Source organism: Sander lucioperca, chromosome 11, assembly GCF_008315115.2.
Source record: "Sander lucioperca isolate FBNREF2018 chromosome 11, SLUC_FBN_1.2, whole genome shotgun sequence".
Taxonomy (NCBI): Eukaryota; Metazoa; Chordata; class Actinopteri; order Perciformes; family Percidae; genus Sander; species Sander lucioperca.
In genome coordinates, this window is record NC_050183.1 from 8,486,084 (window position 1) to 8,510,890 (window position 24,807).

At 40.3% G+C, this 24,807-nt stretch overlaps 2 protein-coding genes across 10 annotated transcripts in view; one reads left to right on the forward strand and one right to left on the reverse strand.

The window, feature by feature from the left end:
- tle2b (TLE family member 2, transcriptional corepressor b) overlaps positions 1-8,760 on the forward strand; it is an 89,867-nt gene extending 81,107 nt beyond the window's left edge. For all 4 annotated transcript variants that reach the window (XM_031307284.2, XM_031307287.2, XM_031307285.2 and 1 more), the window contains 6 exons: positions 147-396; positions 697-944; positions 1,502-1,649; positions 2,604-2,754; positions 3,069-3,145; positions 5,427-8,760. In XM_031307284.2, coding sequence (XP_031163144.1) covers positions 147-396; positions 697-944; positions 1,502-1,649; positions 2,604-2,754; positions 3,069-3,145; positions 5,427-5,534 — 982 coding nt within the window. In that variant the 3' untranslated portion in view covers positions 5,535-8,760. The remainder of the gene's footprint in view (positions 1-146; positions 397-696; positions 945-1,501; positions 1,650-2,603; positions 2,755-3,068; positions 3,146-5,426) is intronic.
- Positions 8,761-16,183: 7,423 nt separating this feature from the next.
- The window catches only part of tle2a (TLE family member 2, transcriptional corepressor a), a 47,880-nt gene continuing 39,256 nt past the window's right edge, over positions 16,184-24,807 (reverse strand). For all 6 annotated transcript variants that reach the window (XM_036007659.1, XM_031307282.2, XM_031307280.2 and 3 more), the window contains 11 exons: positions 24,489-24,533; positions 23,238-23,399; positions 22,867-22,993; positions 21,762-21,958; positions 21,282-21,361; positions 20,319-20,568; positions 19,735-19,982; positions 18,107-18,254; positions 17,733-17,883; positions 17,458-17,534; positions 16,184-17,154 (listed from right to left, as the gene is read on the reverse strand). In XM_036007659.1, coding sequence (XP_035863552.1) covers positions 17,047-17,154; positions 17,458-17,534; positions 17,733-17,883; positions 18,107-18,254; positions 19,735-19,982; positions 20,319-20,568; positions 21,282-21,361; positions 21,762-21,958; positions 22,867-22,993; positions 23,238-23,399; positions 24,489-24,533 — 1,593 coding nt within the window. In that variant the 3' untranslated portion in view covers positions 16,184-17,046. The remainder of the gene's footprint in view (positions 17,155-17,457; positions 17,535-17,732; positions 17,884-18,106; positions 18,255-19,734; positions 19,983-20,318; positions 20,569-21,281; positions 21,362-21,761; positions 21,959-22,866; positions 22,994-23,237; positions 23,400-24,488; positions 24,534-24,807) is intronic.

A 24,807-nucleotide genomic window follows, 5' to 3' on the forward strand; every position in this document is an offset into this window, starting at 1 on the left:
ACTTGCTCATTGATTGAATGATTGATTCCACCGTGTCTGTCCAGTCCTTCAATCTTCTTTGCAGTACCTACTGCTCTAAACTCTTATGTTTAGCTGTAGCTCTTCAGTTTTGAAGTATTGATTTCTTTCTGGTCTCTTCTCTGCAGCGCCTACTCGTTCCATGTGAGCGCAGACGGCCAGATGCAGCCGGTGCCCTTTCCCCCTGATGCCCTGCTGGGCCCGGGAATCCCTCGCCACGCCCGTCAGATTCATACCCTGAACCACGGAGAGGTGGTGTGTGCCGTCACCATCAGCACCTCGACGCGCCACGTCTACACCGGAGGCAAGGGCTGCGTCAAGGTGTGGGACATCAGCCAGCCTGGAAGCAAGAGCCCCATGGCCCAGCTGGACTGTCTGGTGAGACACCAGGGAGGAAGTCAAACAGGCACACACACAAGTTTTAAAAATAGAAATGAGTACACCGACAAACATTTACATATCAGGCCATGAAAACAAAAGTGTACGTACAATATATTCACTGACCTGATTTGTTGTTATTGGCCATGTCATCTTTCCTTCTAGATTTTGTTGACATTATCAAAATGTCAATATTCATTTCCTGAATGTCTCCAATCATGTTACCATCCCATAAAGTCTATTTTTTTCTTGATCCACATCAGGCATAACCTAACTTTTTTTTTAATCTTGTCCAATCAGAACAGGGATAACTACATCCGCTCCTGTAAAATCCTCCCTGATGGACGGACCTTGATCGTCGGCGGGGAGGCCAGCACACTGTCAATCTGGGATTTGGCCACGCCCACTCCTCGCATTAAGGCGGAGCTGACGTCGTCTGCACCCGCCTGCTATGCTCTGGCCATCTCCCCTGACAACAAAGTCTGCTTCTCCTGCTGCAGCGACGGCAACATTGTCGTCTGGGACCTTCACAACCAGACCCTGGTCAGGTAAGAGGAGAGAGGGAAGGAAAGGACAGTGAAAGGAGAAAAATAACATAAAAAATTGGTGCTTTAGCTCCACAAATAGATTGCTGTCAGGAGGGAGCACAGAAGGGAGAGGGAGGAAGATGAGGGAGCGAAACCCCTGGAGGACGTGGAAACACTTCTTAAGGAGAGAAAAAGGAAACAGAGAACAAGGAGATAATATTTTGAAGAAGAAAGAAGGAGGGAGGAAGAATCAGTCTGGGGCTTCCTTAACTAACCCTATGGTCAGGAAAGGAGAGGGTGGGATGAACCAGCCTGAACCAGATTCTGGCAAGGTAGGAGAAAGATGAATTGAAGGAGATGGGTAGCAAAGACTGTGGTAAGGAGGGGGGCAGGAGAGCAAGGAGAATCAGGTGAGGGCAGTAGGTGGTCTAGGGAGGAAAGAAATCAAATATATTTGGTCTGACACATCAGGAGAAAGAAAGCAAAGACACACAGACACACACAGGATGCAGAGTCTGTAGAGTGTATGCATGTCTTTGTGTTCACCTGTGAAGCTCTTGTGTGTCTCCTCCCTGCAGGCAGTTCCAGGGCCACACAGACGGAGCGAGCTGCATCGACATCTCCAACGACGGTACCAAACTGTGGACGGGAGGGCTGGACAACACAGTCCGCTGCTGGGACCTCCGAGAGGGACGCCAGCTCCAGCAACACGACTTCACCTCGCAGGTACACACACACATACTTCCCATACTGCACGTTATCTAACATGTAGGTACACACTTGTATCACATGGTCAGATACACATAAACCCACATAGAAAATTTAGCTCGCAGAGACACACAGAGTAAACATACACAGCTGCACAAACTCGCATAGCAGATACACACACATGTTAAAAAATAAACAAACAACAGTAGATATACATGCACATCAATTGTTTTACAGGTACATGCAAGTACAGTACATTACAGGATCATCTGAACACATCACATCGCATCTACACAGACTTAAACTTAGAATTTACCTTGAACACAGATCCAAACAAACACACACCATGAACTCACCTCGCAGGCATATACACCAATACACAGCAGCAAAAACACATCAACAAACACCAACATGATTTCACCTTACAGGCGCCTTCTCACACACACACACACACACACACACACACACAAACACTATCGCTCTATTTCACTCCTCACTGCCACAACAGAGCTATAGAGTTGACCACCGTTGTCTTATGAGTTTCGATCCACCGTGTAATGATTTTTTCTCGGCTTTGCCATGTCTCTCTCCATCTACCACTTTCCCTATCTCTCTTGCTGTTCTCTCTTTCTTTCCCAATTTATTAATTCACTTTATATTTACCTCTATTTACCGTCATTCCACTCTTTCCGTTTTTTAACTTTCCACCATCTTTCCTCTTTTCTATTCACACTCATCATCTTTCTCTTTTCCACGATTAATTCCTTCATCTGTCCTCCCTACTTCCCTCCATTGTTCTCTTTCTCTCATCAACCTTACCTTCTTTCCTCCCTCATCCCCCATTTCCTCACATCTTCTCCCCATTTGCCATTTTGGTTTTCATTTCTGCACCCTTGCTTCCTTTCTTCTGTCCTCCCCTCCATTTCATTTTCTACCTTCCTTTAAATCCCTTTCTTCCCTCTCCGTCTCCAGATCTTCTCTCTGGGCTACTGTCCGACAGGCGAGTGGCTGGCTGTGGGAATGGAGAGCAGTAACGTGGAAGTTCTGCACGTCTCCAAACCTGACAAGTACCAGCTGCACCTCCATGAGAGCTGCGTTCTTTCTCTGAAGTTCGCCTACTGTGGTATGCACACGCAGTTTTTGCACAGTACATTATGCCTTTTTTCACCCTTTTACTTTTGTTTAACCTGTAGTTGTGTGTGTGTGTGTGTGTGTGTAAACAATAAACAAATAATTATTATTAAATGCTATTAGTGAGCTATTGATGTGCATATATGCATAATTTTTACAAAATACATTAAAGTATACACACCAGAGACGTCACTGTGTGTGTGTGTGTGTGTGTGTGTGTGTGTGTGTGTGTGTGTGTGTGTGTGTGTGTGTGTGTGTGTGTGTGTGTGTGTGTGTGTGTGTGTGTGTGTGTGTTTGCTATTTCAGGCAAGTGGTTCGTGAGCACAGGAAAGGACAATCTGTTAAATGCATGGAGGACACCGTATGGAGCAAGTATTTTCCAGGTGAGGGACGAGTGCAATGCTCTGAGTATGTTTATGCTCTGTGTATATACATATTTATATATATATATATATATATACATATATAAATATATGTGCGTATTTAGGGCTGCAGAGTCATCTGTTAGTCAGTGTGGATAGTGTTGTTTAAGCTATCTCTGCTTGATCCTGTCCGTGTACCTCACACTCACACTCACACTCACACACACACACACACACACACACACACACACACACACTGAGCCCTAAAGGCAAAAGAGAGAAAAAGATGAGGGAGTTCAGAGGGAGAAAGCGAACGATAAACATTTTTTTGTCAAATCCAGGTTTGTTGATCCATGGTGAGTTGCGAAGGTTTATCAGAGAGTGCAGGCTGCCAAACTCACACACACACACACACACACACACACACAGAACAAATGTAATAACTCATCATGTTCAATTGCTCCGTTTGAGGAAATATTGAAACGTGAATATGCAGGGATGAAATATTTTCAGCTGAGCAGGTTAATCAGGGTGTGAATGAAACTAGCAAGGGGAGATAAAGGCACATTTAAGATGAGCTTTTTCTGTGTGTGTGTGTGTGTGTGTGTGTGTGTGTGTGTGTGTGTGTGTGTGTGTGTGTGTGTGTGTGTGTGTGTGTCTGTGTGCGTGCGTGTGTGCGTGCGTCATATTTCTGTAAGCTACAGTGGGCAGCAGGGTAGGCTGCTCCTGTCTCTCCCTGCGGACTAAAAGGAGAATGCTGGCTATCTGCTTTGTTATCCAAATGCCAAACGTTTCTCCTGCCAAACAGCTCCCTCCTGTCACCGTGTTATACAGAGCGGCTCTCTCTCTCTCCTCCTCCTCCTTTCTGGTTTATCACTGTCCTTTCCAGTTTCTGTCTCCTTGCTTCTCTTTAACCCCCCGCTCCTCTCATTTTTCCTCTCTCTCTCTCCTTGTTTCTCTGTTTATGGTTGTCCTTTCTCCCTCTCTGCGCTCACTCCTTTTTATCTTTCTTTCCTAATCTGTACCTCTACCCTTACTTTTTTTCTCTGTCCTAGTCCTTTGGTTTATCCCTGTTCTCTCCATCTTCCCTTCCATAGTTTTCATTCCCTTTTTCTTACACTACCCCTTCACTTTGTTTTCCTCTCTTGTTCTCTCCTACCCTTTGGCTGGTCTGTTCGTTGCATATCCATCTCTTTCTCTCCCTCTCTCTGTTTCTTTGTTCTTTATCAAATACGCTTTATTGGCATATATATAAATGTTACATCATTGCTATTGCCTAATTACATATGACTGAATACATACTAATATATTTACTATATAAGTACATGTCATCACACTCAAAAAATGTTCATTGTTTTCTCTGGTGTTTACACAATGCAGCGAACTTTATCAAGACGGGCATTCAATGTCTGACATTAACTACTAAAGAACTAAAACATTGTAATGCTAGAGGATGTTAAGTCTCTGAGTTTCAGGACACAGTTTTCCTTTCATATTTTTTTTAATCTCTCTTTTCCACTCCATCTCTGACTCAAACCCTCCCAAACTCATCTTTTGGCTTGTCATTGCATCCCTCCCTCCTGAACGCCCCCCAACTCCCCAACCTGCTATCTTGGTATAGTACGAGGGATTCTGTGTGAAATGGCCTCTCACCTGGGGCTTGGTGATTGACAGCCCTGCTGTGCCTGTAGCAGGGAGGGAAAGAGGGGAGGAGAGGGGAGAGGAGTTTAGAGAGGAGGAGTCAACATGAGAGAGGGGGAAAGAGCGAAAGGGGAGGGAAGAGGAGAAGGAGAGTCTGGGAAGAAAGAAAGGCAGATAAATGATGATGGAGCAGTGGGAGGGGGAGGAGGAGGGGGACCAGAGGGAGCTTTAGATCATCTAAAGCCAGGTGCCCAGGTCTGGCTTTCAGACACAGGAGTGGAAAGAGGGGAAAAAGAGGGTTGTGCATTTTGCGAGTTCATACAGACCGTCAGACTTGTGCTGCTAGTGATGCTTAAACCTGCAGTTAATGAGGCTGCATCTCTCCAGAGAAGGAGAGAGAGTAAAAAAAGAGAGAGAGCAGCGTGTCTCACATTGAAGCGGACGAATGAGTCAGCATCCTGGAGCTGTGGAGTTGTCTGTTTGGAAATAGTTGCCGACTGTTTTGAAATGCAAAAGTGTCGTGTATGATTGAGTGTTAGCTGATGAGTCAAATCCTTTCTAACATCTTTCTCTTTGTGTTTGTTTTCTCTCCTTCTGTCTCCATCCATCTATCATCACTCTCTCTCCTGGGTTTTGATGTCTGTCTCTCGCCCGCTCCCAGTCCAAGGAGTCCTCGTCTGTGCTGAGCTGTGACGTCTCCCCGGACGACAAGTACATAGTGACGGGCTCCGGGGACAAGAAGGCCACGGTGTACGAGGTGGTGTACTGAGGGCCGGGACGAGATGGGAAGAGACAGGACGGAGATTTTTCTGGTGGTTTTTTTGGAGGATAGGGGAGGGGCAACCAGTTGCCCCGCCAACCGCTCCTGATCCTCATGAAATCAGCAACAGCAGCACCTCCGTCTCAGTCCTCCGAGTCCTCCTGACCCTCACCCCTAATACATCTCCCCCTCTCCCCCTTTTTCCTGTGATATAAGCTACTGTGGAAGCTCCTGAATGCCTCCTCCCTCCTCCCCCCCTTCCCCTTTTAGCCCAAGGATGAGGCATGATAGCAGAGAGAGAGAGGCAGAAAGGGAAGCAGCAAGATAAGAAGGACAAAGGAAAAGGGCGGTGGAGCATAAAGATAAAGTCGGGAGGGGAAGACAAGAAGGAGGAGAGAAAGCGAGAGTGCGGAAGGAAGAGAAATGAAAGGGAGCATGAGGAGAGGGAGGAGGAGGAAAGAGGCAGGGTAATTAGGGCTGTTTCCTGATTAAGAGCTCAGTGGAAGGGAGGCCCCCAGAGGAGGCGCGGAGCGGCACTGTGGGAGCGCCAGCCAGGAGCACTGATACCACACAATCGATTCATTAGCCAGACAGTGGAAGCCTTAATGAGGCTGACGCCGCAGCTCGCTCTCCCCAGCGAGAGGTGTCAGGAGCTCGGGAACGATGACGCTCCGAGATGGAGGGGGTCGTTTCAGATATCCACATACACTGACATGAAACATAGACCTGCTCACACGCACACACAGGCGCACGTCATCGGGCAAGAATACACACACTCTCGGATACACCCCCTTGAGGTGATCGCAGGAAGAGAGAAACACACACACACACACACACACACACACAACACACAGAGCACCCAATTAAACATTCATCGCAGCATTCCCCGTCTCACTGCTTAATATCTATTTTATTTTGGTCTGACAAAGGCAGCGTCTAATGAGCAGCGGAGTCAATGGGATTCTCCCAGGGCCCAGAGACACAAACACAGAACATCAGCCGAGCTGTTCCCTCTAATTCCTCTGGATTGTTCTCCTGACACCGGGCGCTGCACTCACTCTCATTAAAGGCACTGTCAGCTAGATGAAGTAGCAGCACGCCAACTTCACTGTAAGGCAGACAAGAGGGCAAATTTACACTACCCGATTACGCTATCATCAGCAGCAAACTAAGCAGCTAATCCGAATCCTTTTACATTTTATGCAACTAGTTGCTGTTTTCATTTACACACCAGATGAGAATAACATGTTTATCAAAGTCATTGTCTCCATCTCTGCCTGCCTGCTGATGTGCTAGTGTTCAAAATGGCTAAATCTGGTTCGGTGAGCTATTGATTGCTATTAATTGATGAAAATACACTTATAGATTTAAATGATTGATGCCACTCTTTCGCTAAGTATGAAGCAGCCTGCTAACCTAGCTTAGCATAAAGACTGAAAACGGGGAAACAGCTAGCCTGGCTCTGTCCAGAAGTAACCAAATCTACCTACCAGCACCTCTAAAGCTCATGATTAACATATTATATCTTGTGTTAAATCAACAACTTGCTGTTTCACGGGGGGGTGGGGGCTGGGGGGTTATGTGCAGGACTATTTCTTGGCACGGAGCAGTTTCCTGGTAACCTAGTCATGCACATAACCGCCCTGTAAAACAGCAACATGTTGTTTTTACACTTATGGTTACACTTATGGTTATGGTATGGATTAAAGAACGAGATATAGCGTGTTCATTAGTGATCTTTAAAGGTGCTGGTAGGTGGGTTTTGCTTCCTTTGGACAGAGCCAGGCTAGCTGCTCCCCATTGTTTCCAGACTTTATGCTAAGCGACTGCTGGCTGTAGCCACATATTTACACTACAGATGTGGGAGTCGTATCAATCTTCTGATCTAATTCTCAGCAAGAAATCAAATAAGTGTATTTCCCAAAGTATTTTTCAAAAGTATGAACTATTTCTTTAAACCTGATTCTTGCTCTTCAGTCCTCCTTGTATAATATTCCAAACTGTCAGGCAAACTGTGTATCAGAGCTTTCTGCTTCTGTAGAACATGCATCACCATTATGTAGACTAAACAGGCACATTTTAAGCTTTTCTTTTATTACTCATTTATTTCAGTATTTTTTTATAAATAGTTATTGCTCGTCTTATGTAATGATATGTTTATGTATTGGGGTTGCCTATGATTGCATTTCGGGTTCGGGGGAGCAAACAGAGGGACGCACTCACACATGGGGACATACAAAATCAAGTAGAACACAGGCGGGAAAAATATTTTTGTTCTTTTAACTTTCTTTTTTTTTTTTTAAATCAGTGTGTTTTTATCCTTGGTGGTGGTGACAGGCAGGGGCATACAACATCAGCAGTCCAATGTAAAGAAAAATAAATAAGGGCCTCTGTTTTGTTTGTTGTTTTTGTTTTATTCCCTTTCTTTTCAAAAGTGGTAGCAAATGTAATGTAGTCTGTTTTCAGTCCTTATTGTGCAGCTGAACTATGTTTCTGTTGAGTCCGTGGTCAGTGTACAGCAGGCGTCGGCTGCGACATGACGATTCAGATTTAGCCATCGAAGAGGTCCCACTTTTTACTGCATGCTTGTTACGCTCAAGCTCCACTTCTGCTGATAGAATGAGACAAATCCAATTTTACTCAGTAGATACAGTGAACGGTCTCACGGCCACAGTTTTACTGTTTTGAATTTTACATTACAGTATGCAACTCAATTCAATTGTATGTTTTAGCCAAATTTGTCCATGTTTCTCACTGCAGCGCTAATGCAGGATAGAAGAATTATGAGGGACTTCTCTAATGGCTACTGTACCAGCGAGGAGTCAGAGATCATCTGTACAGTTCAATGCCTTTGCCTGCCTCTTTCCCTTTCTGCCCGTCAGTCACAGGCAGACCTAAATGATATTCTCATACACAAGCTTGTATACTACTCAGAATGATGCTGTATAATGGTTATGCATTTGGTGGTATAGCGTGAATATTTGGGACATTGTATTTGATACTCTTCTTTACCTGTCAGTAACGTATCTCCCCTCTGCTTGTGCTTTCTCTGTTCCAACAGTATAAAAAGTTTTATTTTCCGTTATACAAGCCGTGTTTAGTTTTTCTTTTAAAAAGCCAAGGATATTTTTTTTTTTTTTACTGCACTGTGTCTTCTTCCCTTCTGATGCGTTTCCTATGTGCTGTACAAGAAATACTATGTGTGAAAAATAAACCAAACTTGTGTTCATCCTTTCAGGTGTCTGCTGTGACGGTCTTTCTTTCCTTTTTAAATGCTGAAGAAAAAAGCCAAATAATAAAAAGAGGAATACTTTATTCTCTCAACAACGACAAACACTTTTTTTAAAGATGATTTTTTTTTTTGGGCTTTTCCGCCTTTGTTTGACAGACCAGCTAGATGAGAAAGGGGAGAAAGACACGCAGGAAATCGTCACAGGTCAGATTCAAACCCAGGCCCTCTGCATCGAGGAATAAACCTCTAAGTGTATGTGCGCCTGTTCTACCCACTGACCCAACCCGGCCACAAGAGAACCACTTTTTCATCCATAATTCTTCCTGAACACCCCCTCGTTCACTCACAGTTTTATGCACAGTCCGAAAAGTGTAAAACTTTTCAGTAACCTGCCATAACTGAATTTACAAGAGCTCTCAGCAGTCTGTCTTCACCAATATTACAACATTTTGATACACCGAAGACATCACCTATCACAGCAACAAAAAGGCAAATTAGTGATAAATCGTTTTTGCAGAACACTAATAATACTATGTATTTTATAGTTAAAAAAAGTAATAATTTAGTATGTTATATGTTATATTATGTCAAAAAGTCATAGAATAGTATGTTGAAAAAGTGATAAAAAAAACTCAGTATAATATATCGAAAAAAGTCATAGTATAGTACGTCGAAAAAGTCATAATATAGTACGTCAAAAAAGTCATAGTATAGTATGTTAGAAAAGTGATAAAACAGTCATAGTATAGCATGTTGAAAAAGTCATAGTATAGCATGTCGGTAACAGTGAAAAAAAGTCACGGGATAATATGTCATAAAAAGTCATAATATAGGATGTTGAAAAAAGTCATAGTATAGTATGTCATAAAAGTCATAGTGTAGTGTCAGACAAAGTCATAGTATAGTTTGTCTATAAAAGTCAAAAAGTGGTGATAAAAAAGTCATGGTATAGTAGTGATAACGTGATAAAATCGTAGTATAGTATATCAAAAAAGTCATAGTATAGTTTGACGAAAAAAGTCATAGTATATTATGTTAAAAATTGTCATGGTATAGTGTGTCGAAAAAAAGTCATAGTATAGTATATAAAAAAGTCATAGTGTACTATGTTGAAAAAAGTTATAACAAAGTCATTGTATTGTTTGTCAAAAAAAGGGGACAACAGTTAGCTCAGTTGGTAGAGCGGGCGAACAGATGTAGAGGTTTGTTCCTCGACGCAGAAGGTCCAAAGTTCGAGTCTGACCTGTGACGGTTTCCTGCACGTCTTCCACCCTCTCTCTCCTCTTCCATATCTCAGCTGTCCTATTCATTAAAGGCAGATATGCCTGGAAAAAAAAAAATTATGAAAAATAATCAAAAGTCATAGTATATTAAAAAAAAAGGTCATAGTATAGTATGTCGAAAAAAGTGATGAGAAAATCTTAGTATAGTATGTCGACAAAAGTCATAGTATAGTATGTCGAAAAAGTGATAAAAAGGCATAGTATAGTTTGTCGAAATAAGTGATAAAGTCATAGTATAGTATGTCGAAAAAGTGATAAAAAAGTCATAGTATAGTATGTCGAAAAAAGTCATAGAATGGTATGTCAAAAAAGTGATTAAAAAGTCATAGTATAGTATGTCGAAAAAAGTGATGAAAAGTAATTATACTATGTTAAAAAAGTCATAGTATAGTATGTCAAAAAAAGTGATAAAATCATAGTATAGTATGTCGAAAAAAGTGATAAAAAAGTCATAATATTGTATGTCAAAAAAGTGATAAAAAAGTCATAGTATAGTATGTGGAAAACATTTATTAAAAAGTCAGAGTATAATAAGTAAAAAAAAATCATATTATGGTATGTCAAAGAAAGTAATTCAAATGTCATAGTATAGTATGTCGAAAAAGTGATAAAAAAGAATCAGGAGAAGGACCAGCCTGGACTGGGTGTAGAACCTGGGACTGAGTTTGCTGTGAGTACTTGTTGGTTGCTTGATGGCAGCAGTGTTAACTATTAGGCCAATGAGCCACCGAAATATTTATGATGAAACAGTGATAGCATAGTATAGGCCCTGCTCCTGATGCTTTGTCATCACTTTTTCAACATACTATACTATGACTTTTTTATCACCTTTTTTGACATACTATACTATGACTTTTTTAACATAGTATAATTACTTTTCATCACTTTTTTCGACATACTATACTATGACTTTTTAATCACTTTTTTGACATACCATTCTATGACTTTCAGCATATAGTATGTCGAAAAAAATCATAGTATAGTATGTCGAAAAAAGTAATATTATGTTACTGTATGTGGAAAAAAGTGATAAACAAAGTCATAGTATAGTGTGTCGAAAAAAGTGATTAAAGTCATAGTATAGTATGTTGAAAAAAGTGATTAAAAAGTCATAGTATGGTATGTCGAAAAAAGTGAAATTGAAGTCATAGTATAGTATGTAGAAGAAAGTGACAAAAAAGTCATAGTATAGATTGTCCAAAACAGTGATTAAAAAATCATAGTATAGTATGTCGAAAAAAGTGATAAAAAAATCATAGTATGGTATGTCGAAAAAAGTGATAAAAAAGTCATAGTATAGTAACTCGACCAAAAAGTCATATTATGGTATGTGGAAAAAAGTCATTAAAAAGTTATAGTATAGTATGTCGAAAAAAGTGATTCAAAAGTCAAAGTATGTATGTTGAAAAAAGTGATAAAAAAGTCATAGTATAGTATGTCGAAAAAAGTGAAATTAAAGTCATAGTACAGTATGTAGAAGAAAGTGACAAAAATAATTTGTCGCAAACAGTGATTAAAAAAAGTCATAGTATAGTATGTTGAAAAAAGTGATGACAAAGCATCAGGAGAAGGGCCAGTCTGGACTGGGTAACGAACCTGAGACTGACTTTGCTGTGACTACTTGTCAATTGCTTGCTGGCAGCAGTGCTAACCATTAGGCCAATGAACAATAAAAATATTCATGATGAAACAGTTATAGGATAGTATATGTCGAAAAAAAAGCCATAAAAAAGTTACTGTATAATACGTTTAAAAAAATTGATAAAAAAGTCATAGTATGTCGAAAAAAATGATAAAAAGTCATATTATAGTATGTTGAAAAAAGTCATGGTATAGTATGTCAAAAAAAGCGATAAAATCATAGCATAGTATGTCGAAAAAATTGATTAAAAAGTCATAGTATGGTATGTCGAAAGAAATTCATTAAAAAGTCATAGTATGTATGTCGAAAAAGTAATAAAAAAGTCATAGTATAGTATGTCGAAAAAATGTATTAAAAAGTTATAGTATAGTATGTTGAAAACATGTATTAAAAGTTCATAGTATAGTATGTCGAAAAAAATGTATTAAAAAGTCATAGTATAGTATGTCGAAAAAAAGTCATATTATGGTATGTCGAAAAAATGTATTAAAAAGTCATAGTATAGTATGTCGAAAAAAAGTCATATTATGGTATGTCGAAAAAAGTAATTAAAAAGTCATAGTATAGTATGGCGAAAAAAGTGATAAAAAAGTCATAGTAGAGCATGTCGAAAAAAGTGATGACAAAGCAGAAAACAGCCAGCCTGGACTGGGTATCAAACCTGAGACTGACTTTGCTGCGACTACTTGCTGGCAGTAGTGGTAACCATTAGGCCAATGAGCCACCAACATGTTAATGATGAAACAGTTATAGCATAGTATATGTAGAAAAAAAGCCATAAAAAAATTAAAACATTTAATGTTTAAAAAAATTTATAAAAAAAAGTCATAGTATAGTATGTCGAAAAAAGTGATAAAAAAGTCATAGTATAGTATGTTGAAAAAATTTATTAAAAAGTCATAGTATGGTATGTCAAAAAAAGTGAAATTGAAGTCATAGTATAGTATGTAGAAGAAAGTGATAAAAAAATCATAGTATGGTATGTCAAAAAAAGTGATAAAAAAGTCATAGTATAGTAACTCGACCAAAAAGTCATATTATGGTATGTGGAAAAAATTTATTAAAAAGTCATAATATGGTATGTCAAAAAAAGTGATAAAAAGTCATAGTATAGTATGTAGAAGAAAGTGACAAAAAAAGTCATAATATAGTATGTTGAAAAAAGCAATAACAAAGTCATAATATAGTATGTCGAAAAAAGTGATTAAAGTCATAGTATAGTATGTAGAAGAAAGTGACAAAAAAAGTCATAGTATAGATTGTCCAAAACAGTGATTAAAAAATCATAGTATGGTATGTCGAAAAAAGTGATAAAAAAGTCATAGTATAGTAACTCGACCAAAAAGTCATATTATGGTATGTGGAAAAAAGTAATTAAAAAGTTATAGTATAGTATGTCGAAAAAAGTGATGACAAAGCATCAGGAAAACAGCCAGCCTGGACTGGGTATCAAACCAGAGACTGACTTTGCTGTGACTACTTGCTGGCAGTAGTGGTAACCATTAGGCCAATGAGCCACCAATATGTTTTTGATGAAACAGTGATAGCATAGTATATGAAGTCAAAGTACGTATGTCGAAAAAAGTGATAAAAAAGTCATAGTATAGTATGTCGAAAACATTTATTAAAAAGTCAGAGTATAGTATGTCGAAAAAAGTCATATTATGGTATGTCGAAAAAGTAATTAAAAAGTCATAGTACAGTATGTCGAAAAAAGTGATAAAAAAAGTCATAGTAGAGCATGTCGAAAAAAGTGATGACAAAGCATCAGGAAAACAGCCAGCCTGGGTATCAAACCAGAGACTGACTAAGCTGCAACTACTTGCTGGCAGTAGTGGTAACTATTAGGCCAATGAGCCACCGATGTGTTTATGATGAAACAGTTATAGCATAGTATATGTAGAAAAAAAGCCATAAAAAAATTAAAACATTTAATGTTTAAAAAAATGTATAAAAAAAGTCATAGTATAGTATGTCGAAAAAAAGTGATAACAAAGTCATAGTATAGTATGTCGAAAAAAGTCATAGTATGGTGTGTCGTATCACTGTTTCATCATAAGTACTTTGGTGGCTCATTGGCCTGATGGTTAACACTGCTGCCAACAAGTAGTCACAGAAAACTCAGTCCTTGGTTTGATGTCCAGGCTGGTCCTTCTCCTGATGCTTTGTCATCACTTTTTTTGACATACTATACTATGACTTTTTTATCACTTCTTCAACATACTATACTATGACTAGTCAGAGTATAGTATGTCGAAAAAAGTCATATTATAGTAACTCGAAAAAAGTCATATTATGGTATGTCGAAAAAAGTAATTAAAAAGTCATAGTATAATATGTCGAAAAAGTGATAAAAAGTCATAGTATGGTATGTCGAAAAAAGTGAAATTAAAGTATGTCGAAGAAAGTGATGACAAAGCATCCCGGACTGGGTATCAAACCAGGGACTGAGTTTGCTGTGACTGCTTATTGGTTGCTTGGTGTCAGCAGTGTTAACCATTAGACCAATGAGCCACCAAACTGTTTATGATTAAACAGTTATAGCATAGTGTATGTCGAAAAAAAGCCATAATAGTACATTTAAACAAAATGGATAAAAAATTCATAGTATAGTCTGTTGAAAAAAGTGATAAAAAAGTCAGAGTATAGTATGTCGAAGAAAAGTCATAGTATGGTATGTAAAAAAAAGTGATAACAAAGTCATAGTATGTCGAAAAAAGTGATTAAAAAGTCATAGGATAGTATGTCGAAAAAAGTGATTAAAAAGTCATAGTATGGTGTGTAAAAAAAAGTGATAACAAAATCATAGTATGTCGAAAAAAGTGATTAAAAAGTCATAGTATGGTGTGTCTCGTATCACTGTTTCATCATAAGTACTTTTATTGTTCATTGGCCTAATGGTTAACACTGCTGCCAGCAAGCAACCAACAAGTAGTCACAGCAAACTCAGTCCTCAGTCCTACACTCTGACTAGTCAGAGTGTAGTATGTTGAAAAAAGTCATAGCATAGTATGTCAAAAAAGTGATTAAAAAGTCATAGTATAGCATGTCGAAAAGTCATAGTATACTAAATATTGTATACAATACTGTGAATGCTGCTGAATCAGCATTCACACAATAAAAAAAAAGAAATCGTAGTATAGTAGGTCCTAAAAATGTAATAAAGGGAGCCAGCATATGATTGAGAACCGCACATAAAACAAAATATCTTTTCCATCTCATTTTTCCCTTTCAATTCCTTTAATTGTGCCATAACATTGTGTGCATTGAAAAATACTGTTTGTGGAGGGTCATTCATATATAAATCCCCAAAGACATCTGTGAATCATGTGTGCACTTATTAATATATAATAATGATTATGGGTATTAACAGCAGCATCTTAAAAACGCCAATGGTCAAAACCATAGTTTCAATTTTGAACCAAAAGAAAATGAATGAGCCTAACTGATTTATTGTACCACCTGTGTGACAGTAATCCTTTATTAAAGACAGGAGATAATGTTTTATTTTCATTATCCTCAGGTTCATTTCTCTAACAGTTGAAGCTTTTCTTCTTGGCAGGACATTCACCACTACACCCATAATCACTGAAGAACTTCCTCTCGGGTATTGTTGCTATAATAATCCATTCCTCAGCCTATTGTACTGCAGATCACCTTTGTCTTGCCACACGTGAGCTAGCTCAGCATAAAAACACAACTGTATGTCTGCATTATTTACGGAGAAATCCAGTCAGAGAGGAGCTTGCCCATGCTGTGGGTTTAAATCCCAAGACACTTTCTCGTACGTGTGAGGATGCAGAAACTGACTAGAGGAGAGGCTTTGTGCTGTTCCCTCAGCAAGAGAGAAATGTTTCCATCACAGGAGAGCAGAGGCAGAGTGTGTACTCACCATTCATATCTTTCATTTTCTATCTAAATATTTCTAAGATGCCCCCCACTGTGATCACACACTTTTCTGGCTGTAAGGGTTTAAACAAATAATCAACAAATGCTTCTTTAGATTTTTTGTTTCAGTTTTAAAAACCTAGCAAGAATCTGACTTGGTTCTGAGGCTGGAAAACCCATTTTGACAGCAGGACCGGCAGTGTGCAACCCACACCAGATCTACCTGATTGCCACCCTTCGCACAATCACACCTCTATTGATCCTTAAGGAGCTGTTTCAATCTGTTTTTCTCTGTGAGAAGATGCTCATAAAAGACAAATAATCCACTGCAGATCTGACATAACACAGATGACATCCTTGTTTGCCTTTAGAGAACTTTATTTACATGTCCATATATAGCAAGGTTCAAGGTTCATGATGCAGTTGTGAAAATACCTGTCTGCCTATATGTGCCCTAACAAATACAATAAAAAAACAAAAAAACATTTAATGTTGAGTGTTAATGATGACGATGACGTAGCAGAGGCCACATCCCCAAAACTTGGAGAGTACCTGTCTTAGCAGTTTGAACTGACTTCAGTTTTCTGTTCTCTGGGTTGTGGTTTTGTGTTTAAAGCTGGTTTCCCCCAAAAAACTTCTCCACGATAAGTTTGTTTTTGTTCTTTTAAAAAGAAAAAAAAAAAAAAGGAACAAAGACAAACTCTCAGGACACTTGGAGAAAACCGAGCCCTGTTCTGTCATGTATGTACTGGAGATGATACAATCATGTTGCTGCTGAAACTTAACCAGGAGAAAAAAGAAAATAGCTGAAACCTCACAGCACACCACCCTGCCATCTGCCACACATCTGCTGCCCCAAGGAGCAGCCACGGAACTGGACCGGACCAGGCCAAACCGGGCCAAGCTGACCCAGACTGGGACTCTTTTTTTCTCTCTTTTTATTTATTTATTTTTTTTTTTTTTTACACAGCACAGAATATGGACCATATTTTTCCATTAACAGTTCCCAGCCCTCTCTGAACCCTTCCCACACTTCCTCAGTCCCACGTCTGTCTTTTTCCACTCAATGCGGTCCAACTGTTTGCGAAAATTCAAAGGCTAAAAAAATAACTTTTTTTTGCTAATTTCTTGTTCACTACAGAGGTTTTATTTTGTTAAAAAAAAGGAACAAAAAGGAACAAAAGCAAAAGTTCTTTGGAAGAATCCCACAATTGCGCAGCTATAGACTAACCAGCGTTCTCAGAGCATTAAAAACAAAGTTCAAAGTTTGTTTTTTTTCCAGAGATGTGACTTTGTGCCCTCTTGCTTCTCTTTCTCAATTCTTTCACAAACATAAACAAAACAACAAAGTACGAGTTGAGTGTCTCTTGTTTTCCATGCCACCGACGCTCTGTACAGTCATTGGTGCAGGAGGGAGCATTGGCTCCGCCCCCTGATTAATAGTTTTTTTTTTTTTTTTTCCCAGCCAATCAGTGTTCAGTAGATGACTTCGTAGACTGTGGCCTTCTTGTCCCCGGAGCCGGTGACGATGAACTGGTCGTCAGGGGAGATATCACAGCTGAGAACCGACGAAGACTCCTTAGACTGAACAGAGACACAGACAGGAAGCAATATTAGCTACAAACAGTCAATAAATAATGTAGTTGTACAAATAGTGACACAGAAAGTCACATTATTCAAGTCTGATGTATTTGTGTCCAAAAATAATCCTCCAATATTTATATATTACGAGGATGAAAACATTTTTCACATTTGAACACTGACACAACTGGATTGTTTCCAGGCCAGGAATCACAATTTCTCATTTTGTTTCATTTCATTACGTAGTCCTTTTCTAAACAAAGTAAATGTGTGTGTTTGGATAAAACTCAGTGTTTCATGGCCTACCTGGAATATGCTGGATCCATAAGGTGTCCGCCATGCATTGAGGAGGTTATCTTTGCCCGTGCTCACGAACCATTTACCTACAGGACGAAACACACACAGCCATCAACAGATAAAGTCTCAGGGGAGGTGAGATATGGAGAGGCCTGAGAGGAAGCGCTGCCTTTGTTAAGAACGGGAGAGGTGAAAAAAAAGAAACTGCTTCTGAATAATAATAATGTTCTGCTTCCCTAGTTAGTGGTGAGTGTGTGATAGAGTGAGTGAGTGAGTGTGCATACCACAGTAGGCGAACTTGAGAGAAAGAACGCAGCTCTCATGGAGGTGCAGCTGGTACTTGTCAGGTTTGGAGACGTGCAGAACTTCCACGTTACTGCTCTCCATTCCCACAGCCAGCCACTCGCCTGTCGGACAGTAGCCCAGAGAGAAGATCTGGAGACGGAGAGGGAAGAAAGGGATTTAAAGGAAGGAGGGAAAGAAATGTGGAGATGAGAGCGGGAAAGCGTTATGATCATCAGCAGCTTGTCATCACATGAATGGCCAGTAGTCTGGAGTCAGTATATATATATATATACATACACACACACACACACACACACACACGTGTGTGTGTGTGTGTGTGTGTGTGTGTGTGTGTGTATATATATGTATGTACCTGCGAGGTGAAGTCGTGTTGCTGGAGCTGGCGTCCCTCTCGGAGGTCCCAGCAGCGGACTGTGTTGTCCAGCCCTCCCGTCCACAGTTTGGTACCGTCGTTGGAGATGTCGATGCAGCTCGCTCCGTCTGTGTGGCCCTGGAACTGCCTGCAGGGAGGAGACACACAAGAGTCTTAGAGATAGACACACAATAACACGCATAAGCAAGCACACACCTCTGGACCTCTCTGGCTACCGAGCCTCCTCGGTGATCTCTGCTCAGTAAATACTACAATCTGTTATTTGCTGCTCTTTTCCTACTACTCAAATACTCTTTATTCTTTAAAAGGACCAAACTGCACTACATAAAACCATTTCCAAAAGCATGCATGGTGCTATAACTTTCCAGGTCATTTAAGTACACTTAAAATGTAGTACACTACAAAATCAAGACGCCGCTGTTGAAGTGACTTAATTGTTTGCATGAAAAAGAGGGAACGCAGGTCTTCACCACATAATAGCCACAGCACAAAAGACTTTTTTATGAAAGAAATTAAAACTGCAGGGACATAAATGCAGATATACAAGTGCCCCCTAATAACACACATTAGTGTAGTTGTACAAACGTAAAAAGATATTTATTGTATTGTAGCTTTTTTTTGTCATTTTTTTGGCTTTTTAGTTTTAATTTTATTAGATAGTGATAGCAGATAGGAGAGGGAGGGGAGAAAGGGGGTATGACACGCAGCAAAGGGCTGTAGGTCGGATTCGAACCCGGTCTGCTGCCAAGGACTCAGCCTACATGGGACGCACACTCTACCAGGTGAGCTCTAGGTCGCCCCAAGTCAACTATACTCTTAATGTGGATGCATGTAAGTGGGATAAAACACAGCTGTAATAATATAAAACATGTTTTCATACAAATACTGTACATTAATAAACACTTAAAATGTCCTCCTAGCTGCGTACAACTACATTACAGTGTGTTATAATATTAACTATTTACTGAATGTCTGTATACTGCTTATAAATGATAAAAGACCTAAAGCTGTTTTACGGTTTACTTTTTAGGGACAAGTATATAGCATTGACCAGTGCCACATACCATAGCATTTATAGCCTAAGCTAGTTTGCAATGCCTGCCCCTTGATACTTAGATGTGTGTATTAGCTGGTAAAGCACTGAATTTGAAGGTGGGTATATCATCTGAACATTTGCAATACTACAAATTAAAAATAAAGTTGCATGCTATGGTGCTTTAAAGAAAGACAGTTACAAAAATGGACTTTAAGAAAGCTGCATCTGTTAAAAACACGCCCATGTTAAAAGTCCACCTTCTTTGTACTGTAATTATCCCCAGTGCTTTGGTTGCCCATCTACAACATTTGCTCTTCCATCACTCTCTACTTTATGATCGACCGTGTAGATTGTGAAAATTCAGAAATTACACTATTTCCTCTGTCTGTCTGTGCAGCCGTCTCTGCCTTCTCATTTCCCACTCCATTGCCTCTCTTCCTTTTCCATCACTCTCTCCTCTCTTTACTCCTCTCCTCCTTTCTTGTAACTTAACCATAGTCTGGCCATTTTCCCGTTTCCATGACATTTACTAAAACTAATTAGATGCAGGCTCTTCCCTCTCTCCTCTTACCTGACCAGGGTCTGGTTGTGAAGGTCCCAGACAACAATGTTGCCGTCGCTGCAGCAGGAGAAGCAGACCTTGTTGTCAGGGGAGATGGCGAGAGCGTAGCAGGCGGGAGCAGACGACGTCAGCTCTGCTTTGATGCGAGGAGTGGGCGTGGCCAAATCCCAGATTGACAGTGTGCTGGCCTCCCCGCCGACGATCAAGGTGCGTCCGTCTGAGAGCAGCTTGCAGGAGCGGATGTAGTTATCCCTGTTCTGATAGGACACAATAAAATGACAAATATAAACATTTATACACAATAATATATGTTCTAGTACTCTGTAATTGATGACAATGGGATACAAAGACACAAAGTTAAGTGTGCTGCTACAGCAGTACCACAGCAATAAATAAAAGGTGCTGGAGGATTTGGCTTTAGGACAACAACACAAAGCTGATTCATCATCTAAAGTGTGTTTCTATGTGTGGAGAAACAGGAGCATCACCTTTGGTAGTAAAGCAACATTATTAGACACAAGATAGACAACAAACATTAAAGACGAGTCTCCAAACATCCGTCTAAGTCTCTCCCCTCCTCCCTGGTGTCTCACCAGACAGTCCAGCTGGGCCATGGGGCTCTTGCTTCCAGGCTGGCTGATGTCCCACACCTTGACGCAGCCCTTGCCTCCGGTGTAGACGTGGCGCGTCGAGGTGCTGATAGTGACGGCACACACCACCTCTCCGTGGTTCAGGGTATGAATCTGACGGGCGTGGCGAGGGATTCCCGGGCCCAGCAGGGCATCAGGGGGAAAGGGCACCGGCTGCATCTGGCCGTCTGCGCTCACATGGAACGAGTAGGCGCTGCAGAGAAGAGACAGAGAAGGGATCTGTTGAATAACAGAGATTAAAGGCTGCAGCGAAAATACTTTCTGGTGGAACAAGTAGCAGGAGATGAGAGAGGGCAAACGTTTTATTATTTAGTCTTTGTTTCTGAAAGAGGACTTGGTTGAACTATTCCACGAACAAGAATAACAAGTATGTAACTTTGATGAGCACCATTTAAGACTGCTAAACAATCACAGAACCTTTTTGTGTAGACACTTTTTCCCTCAACCAAGCTCAACTACTTTAACATGTGATTTCTGCATTTCCAAGAAGTACTTTTAACAAGACTAACACTAAGTGACTAAAACTTGGCATTTAATAATGTCTGGATAACTGAAAAATACTGTATTTAACTTCTTAAGTCTATTGAAGCTGCTCTGCAAATATCACTGACGTCACGTCGTCTACATTGGCCATTTTTCTGCAGAAGCAAGAAAAATATTCAAGACGAGTCACATTGATAACAAGCTTAAGTGCTTTAAGGGTGAATGCTTATTTAAAAGGTTCTTGATGTATGAACACAGACTTAAAAGCACAGTTTATTTAAATAGTTTCCTCCTGACTTTTCCCTTCCACATTGTTTGTCTTCTCTCCTGGTGTTGTAATTGAAATTTCAGCAGAACATGAGTGCAGTTAATAGTGAACAGGTGAAGATTTGAGTGATAGCAGGCAAGAAAGAGGAAACTCACGGTTTTCCAGAGGCGGCTGACTGCAGGCTGGCAGGCAGCCCAGGGACCCTCATATGCGGGTGTGGAGACTCATAGCCCACCTGGAGAAGAAAGTTATGTGAGGAAAAAAAAAACACAACAAACGATACCCATGTTAAAGGAGGAGAGAAAAGGAGAGAAGAAAAACAGGTAATACAGAGACTCAGATGAAAGATCAGAATAAAATGATCATATAAAAGCAAAGACACTGTTCAAGAGCCTCAGTCATAGATTAGATATGATAAATGACAATGCAGCTGCTCTCCCTCTAAAACGCTCCCTTCTTTTATATATATATATATATATATATATATATATATATATATATATATCTATCTATCTATCTATCTATCTATCTATCTATCTCCCTCTTTTTGCCCTCTGTGATAGGTTTGTATGCTGAGAGGTTACATATGACAGCGACACTGGAAAGACAAATTATCTGCAGAGTGTCTAGCTCACCACAGGGGACCGTCCGTAGCCTGCGGCAGCTGCCGCCGCTGCTGCTGCAGCAGCTCCATTCATCTGGGGGGAGACTAAGTGAAGGCCGGCGCCGTAACCCGCCGCCCCGACTAGGTCCCCGTTCACCCCTGGAGGCAGGCCGAAAGCCCCTGGAGGGTATGCTCCCTGCACCGCCAGGGGGTTTCTCAGACCAAGAGCTGGAGGAGGGAGAAGGGAAGACAACAGAGCGTCAATCTATTTTGAATTATTTAAGTGAAAAGATTATTGATTGAGGCAACGAAATGTCAGTCATTCTGGGAATTTTATCTTACATTTGAGCAAAGAACAGAATCAGTTCCACATTTAATAAGGTGACTGCCTCTGCAGGGCCTCTCAGTGTATGAGACAGTTGTGACTGACAGGCTGTGAACATGCTGCCGCCTGCCATACAAAAGGTAGGAAAACATGCTTTAACTGCAGCACTAGACCACTACTGCCCCCTGCTGGCCACAATGCCTTCCTGCAGCGAGACGGTGTGTGTGTATATGTGTGCTCACATCCTTCTGTCTGTGCATGTAGCAGCATCTACAAGCGTGTACGTATGTATGCATAATGGAGTGTGTGTGAGGGTGGAGCTAACAGGTGATGTGAGGGGGAAAAAAAGAGAGAAAGAGATACAGTGGAATTGATGGAGGCTCATTATAAAGCAGCTCACAGTCACAGTCCATCACCTCTCCTAATCTTTCCATTTAAAAAGTGAGGGGCTCTGAATATTTTTGCCCACAGCTGCTTATTAAGTCCAGATGGTTGTGGGTGGTGGGGAGATGGCTGACACCCATACCAACTACTGCGGCCCGATGCTGATAGAATCACTACACGTAACAAAGCGAGTACAGGCTAAAAACTCATCTCTGCAGAGGCAGATTCATATTTTTAATTGATGTGTGCAGTGAAAGTTTGTGTCCCTGAGAGGAGGCATGGAGACATTTCTTTTTTTGGTCTCCTGAGATTTTCACTTCACACCAGCAACTTCAGCCTTTCTGAAGTCCAATGCTACCCTTGAACAATTAAGTACAGAAGATATGTTCTTTGGGGAATAAAAAGAAAGCTCATGGGATGTTCTTACCGAGGGGGTCGACACCAGGCTTGCCAGGGACAGGTCTGAACTGCGGAGGTCCGCTGGGTCCCGGGGTGTTGGACTCTTGAGACATGGGAGTCCCTGGCTTCATACCTGGAGTACTGGACTTCTCCCTCTGGGATAGCAAAGAATAAAAAGAAAAGTGTAGAAAATAAAGACGGAAAAGACAATTAATTTAGAATGAAAAGTTAGCAGAATACAGTGTGTGCTGACAGCACAGAAACAGTAATGTCCTATACTGAATTATACTATGTGTGTTCTACATGGATATCTGCATTCATGGGACAATAACACCATAAAAATCATTCAAATGTTTGGCTTTGTTTAGTCCATTTAGACATATAGATGTGTATGTCTACCTGTGGGGGCTCTTTGCCACGAGACGGGGAGGCAGCGCTGCTGGAGGAGGCCAGGGAGGCGGGGCTGGCCTGCGGGGGGCCGTCCTTACGGGACAGGGGCATCTTGTCCAGGCCGTTCTCCCTGGACGAGTAAGACTGCACACTGCGAGGGGACGACGGGTCCTGAATTCAAAACATATAAAACGTCATTACACTAGACAGAAATAAGAAGAAATGGTAATTTATTTATTCATTCTAGTGTTTTAGTGCTGAAGGCCACAGAGAGATCACAATGGAACTCTATCGGCCTCTCTTAATTCCCTCATGTATTAACTCTTTTCTTTGCTTGTTTAACCATGACAAAATCAACAAAAATGTTTCGGCTTGCTTCAGCAGTCTGAGTAAATCAAATTAACTCGGTATTTTCCAAAGTATGACATTCCTGTTTAATGTTACAATCTGTCTGCAAAAACAAAATAATCGTTTCTTACTAAAAACAATAACTTAGGAATATACCCACTTGATTTGTCTGCTGAAGCCTCACATTAGCTTTATGTATACCTTTGCACAGAACAATGACTATGGATTTTGTCCCCCATCATTTACATTGGAATCACAGTCATGGCCTTTATGAACATGAGGAATGATTACAGCAAGCAAAATCTGTTTCACTATTCATATGGGCAACTGACTGTTGTTTTAAAACAGACTTGAAAAATCTATCCTTTAACTGCTTGTGCCAACTATTGTTGATCAATCAACATAAAAGAAATCACTTCCTGGCACCAGAGGAGTTTTCCGAACAAGACCAACACTGCAATGCTTTCAGGAACTAGGGATGGTCTCAGTTACTGTCATCTCATGCACAATGGACACTTATGTATTCATTCGGAAGTCAAAGATAATGATAATGAAAAACATTGATTGGAGTTTTTTTTTTTCTTTTTCTTTTGTTACCATACATGAGAAACAAACATTATTTTCTAACATCTTACAAGCTCGCTATCCACTTTGCACTCATTCATAAAAACTATTAAAACCTCAACAGTCATACCTACAGAATTGTATGTATGACTGAGCATGAATTGCAGTGTGAATGCATATGTACTTTATGGTTGTGTATGTTGTGAAATAAGGGCAGACAGAGGTGTGGGGGTATTTTCATTTTTATTCAAATGAATAATATGATGGTTCTGCTGGGTGTGTTTACATGATGTATGCAGATGAAAGCGGTGAATTGAGGCCAATAGAGGCCGGCGGCCGCATACTAACCTCATCCACCACCAAATTATCATCACTCTTATCTGCATCGCTGCCCTGTGAGAGAAGAGAGAGGAAGTGAGATTAGATATTCCTGCTCTACTGTCTGATGTATGTAGATTTCATGTAGAAATATACAACACACAAAGTCATACGCAAACAGAGGTTGTGTGTGTGGAATCGAGCGCATTTGAAAAGGTTTTATGAAACATTTTTTTGTCTCAAGAGCTATAATTTGTTACACTGCAAATAAAGGAAAATGAAATATCTTATCTTTAACATTTTACTGACTGAGATGGTTGGAAGTAGATGCAATGGACAGCGCAAAAGG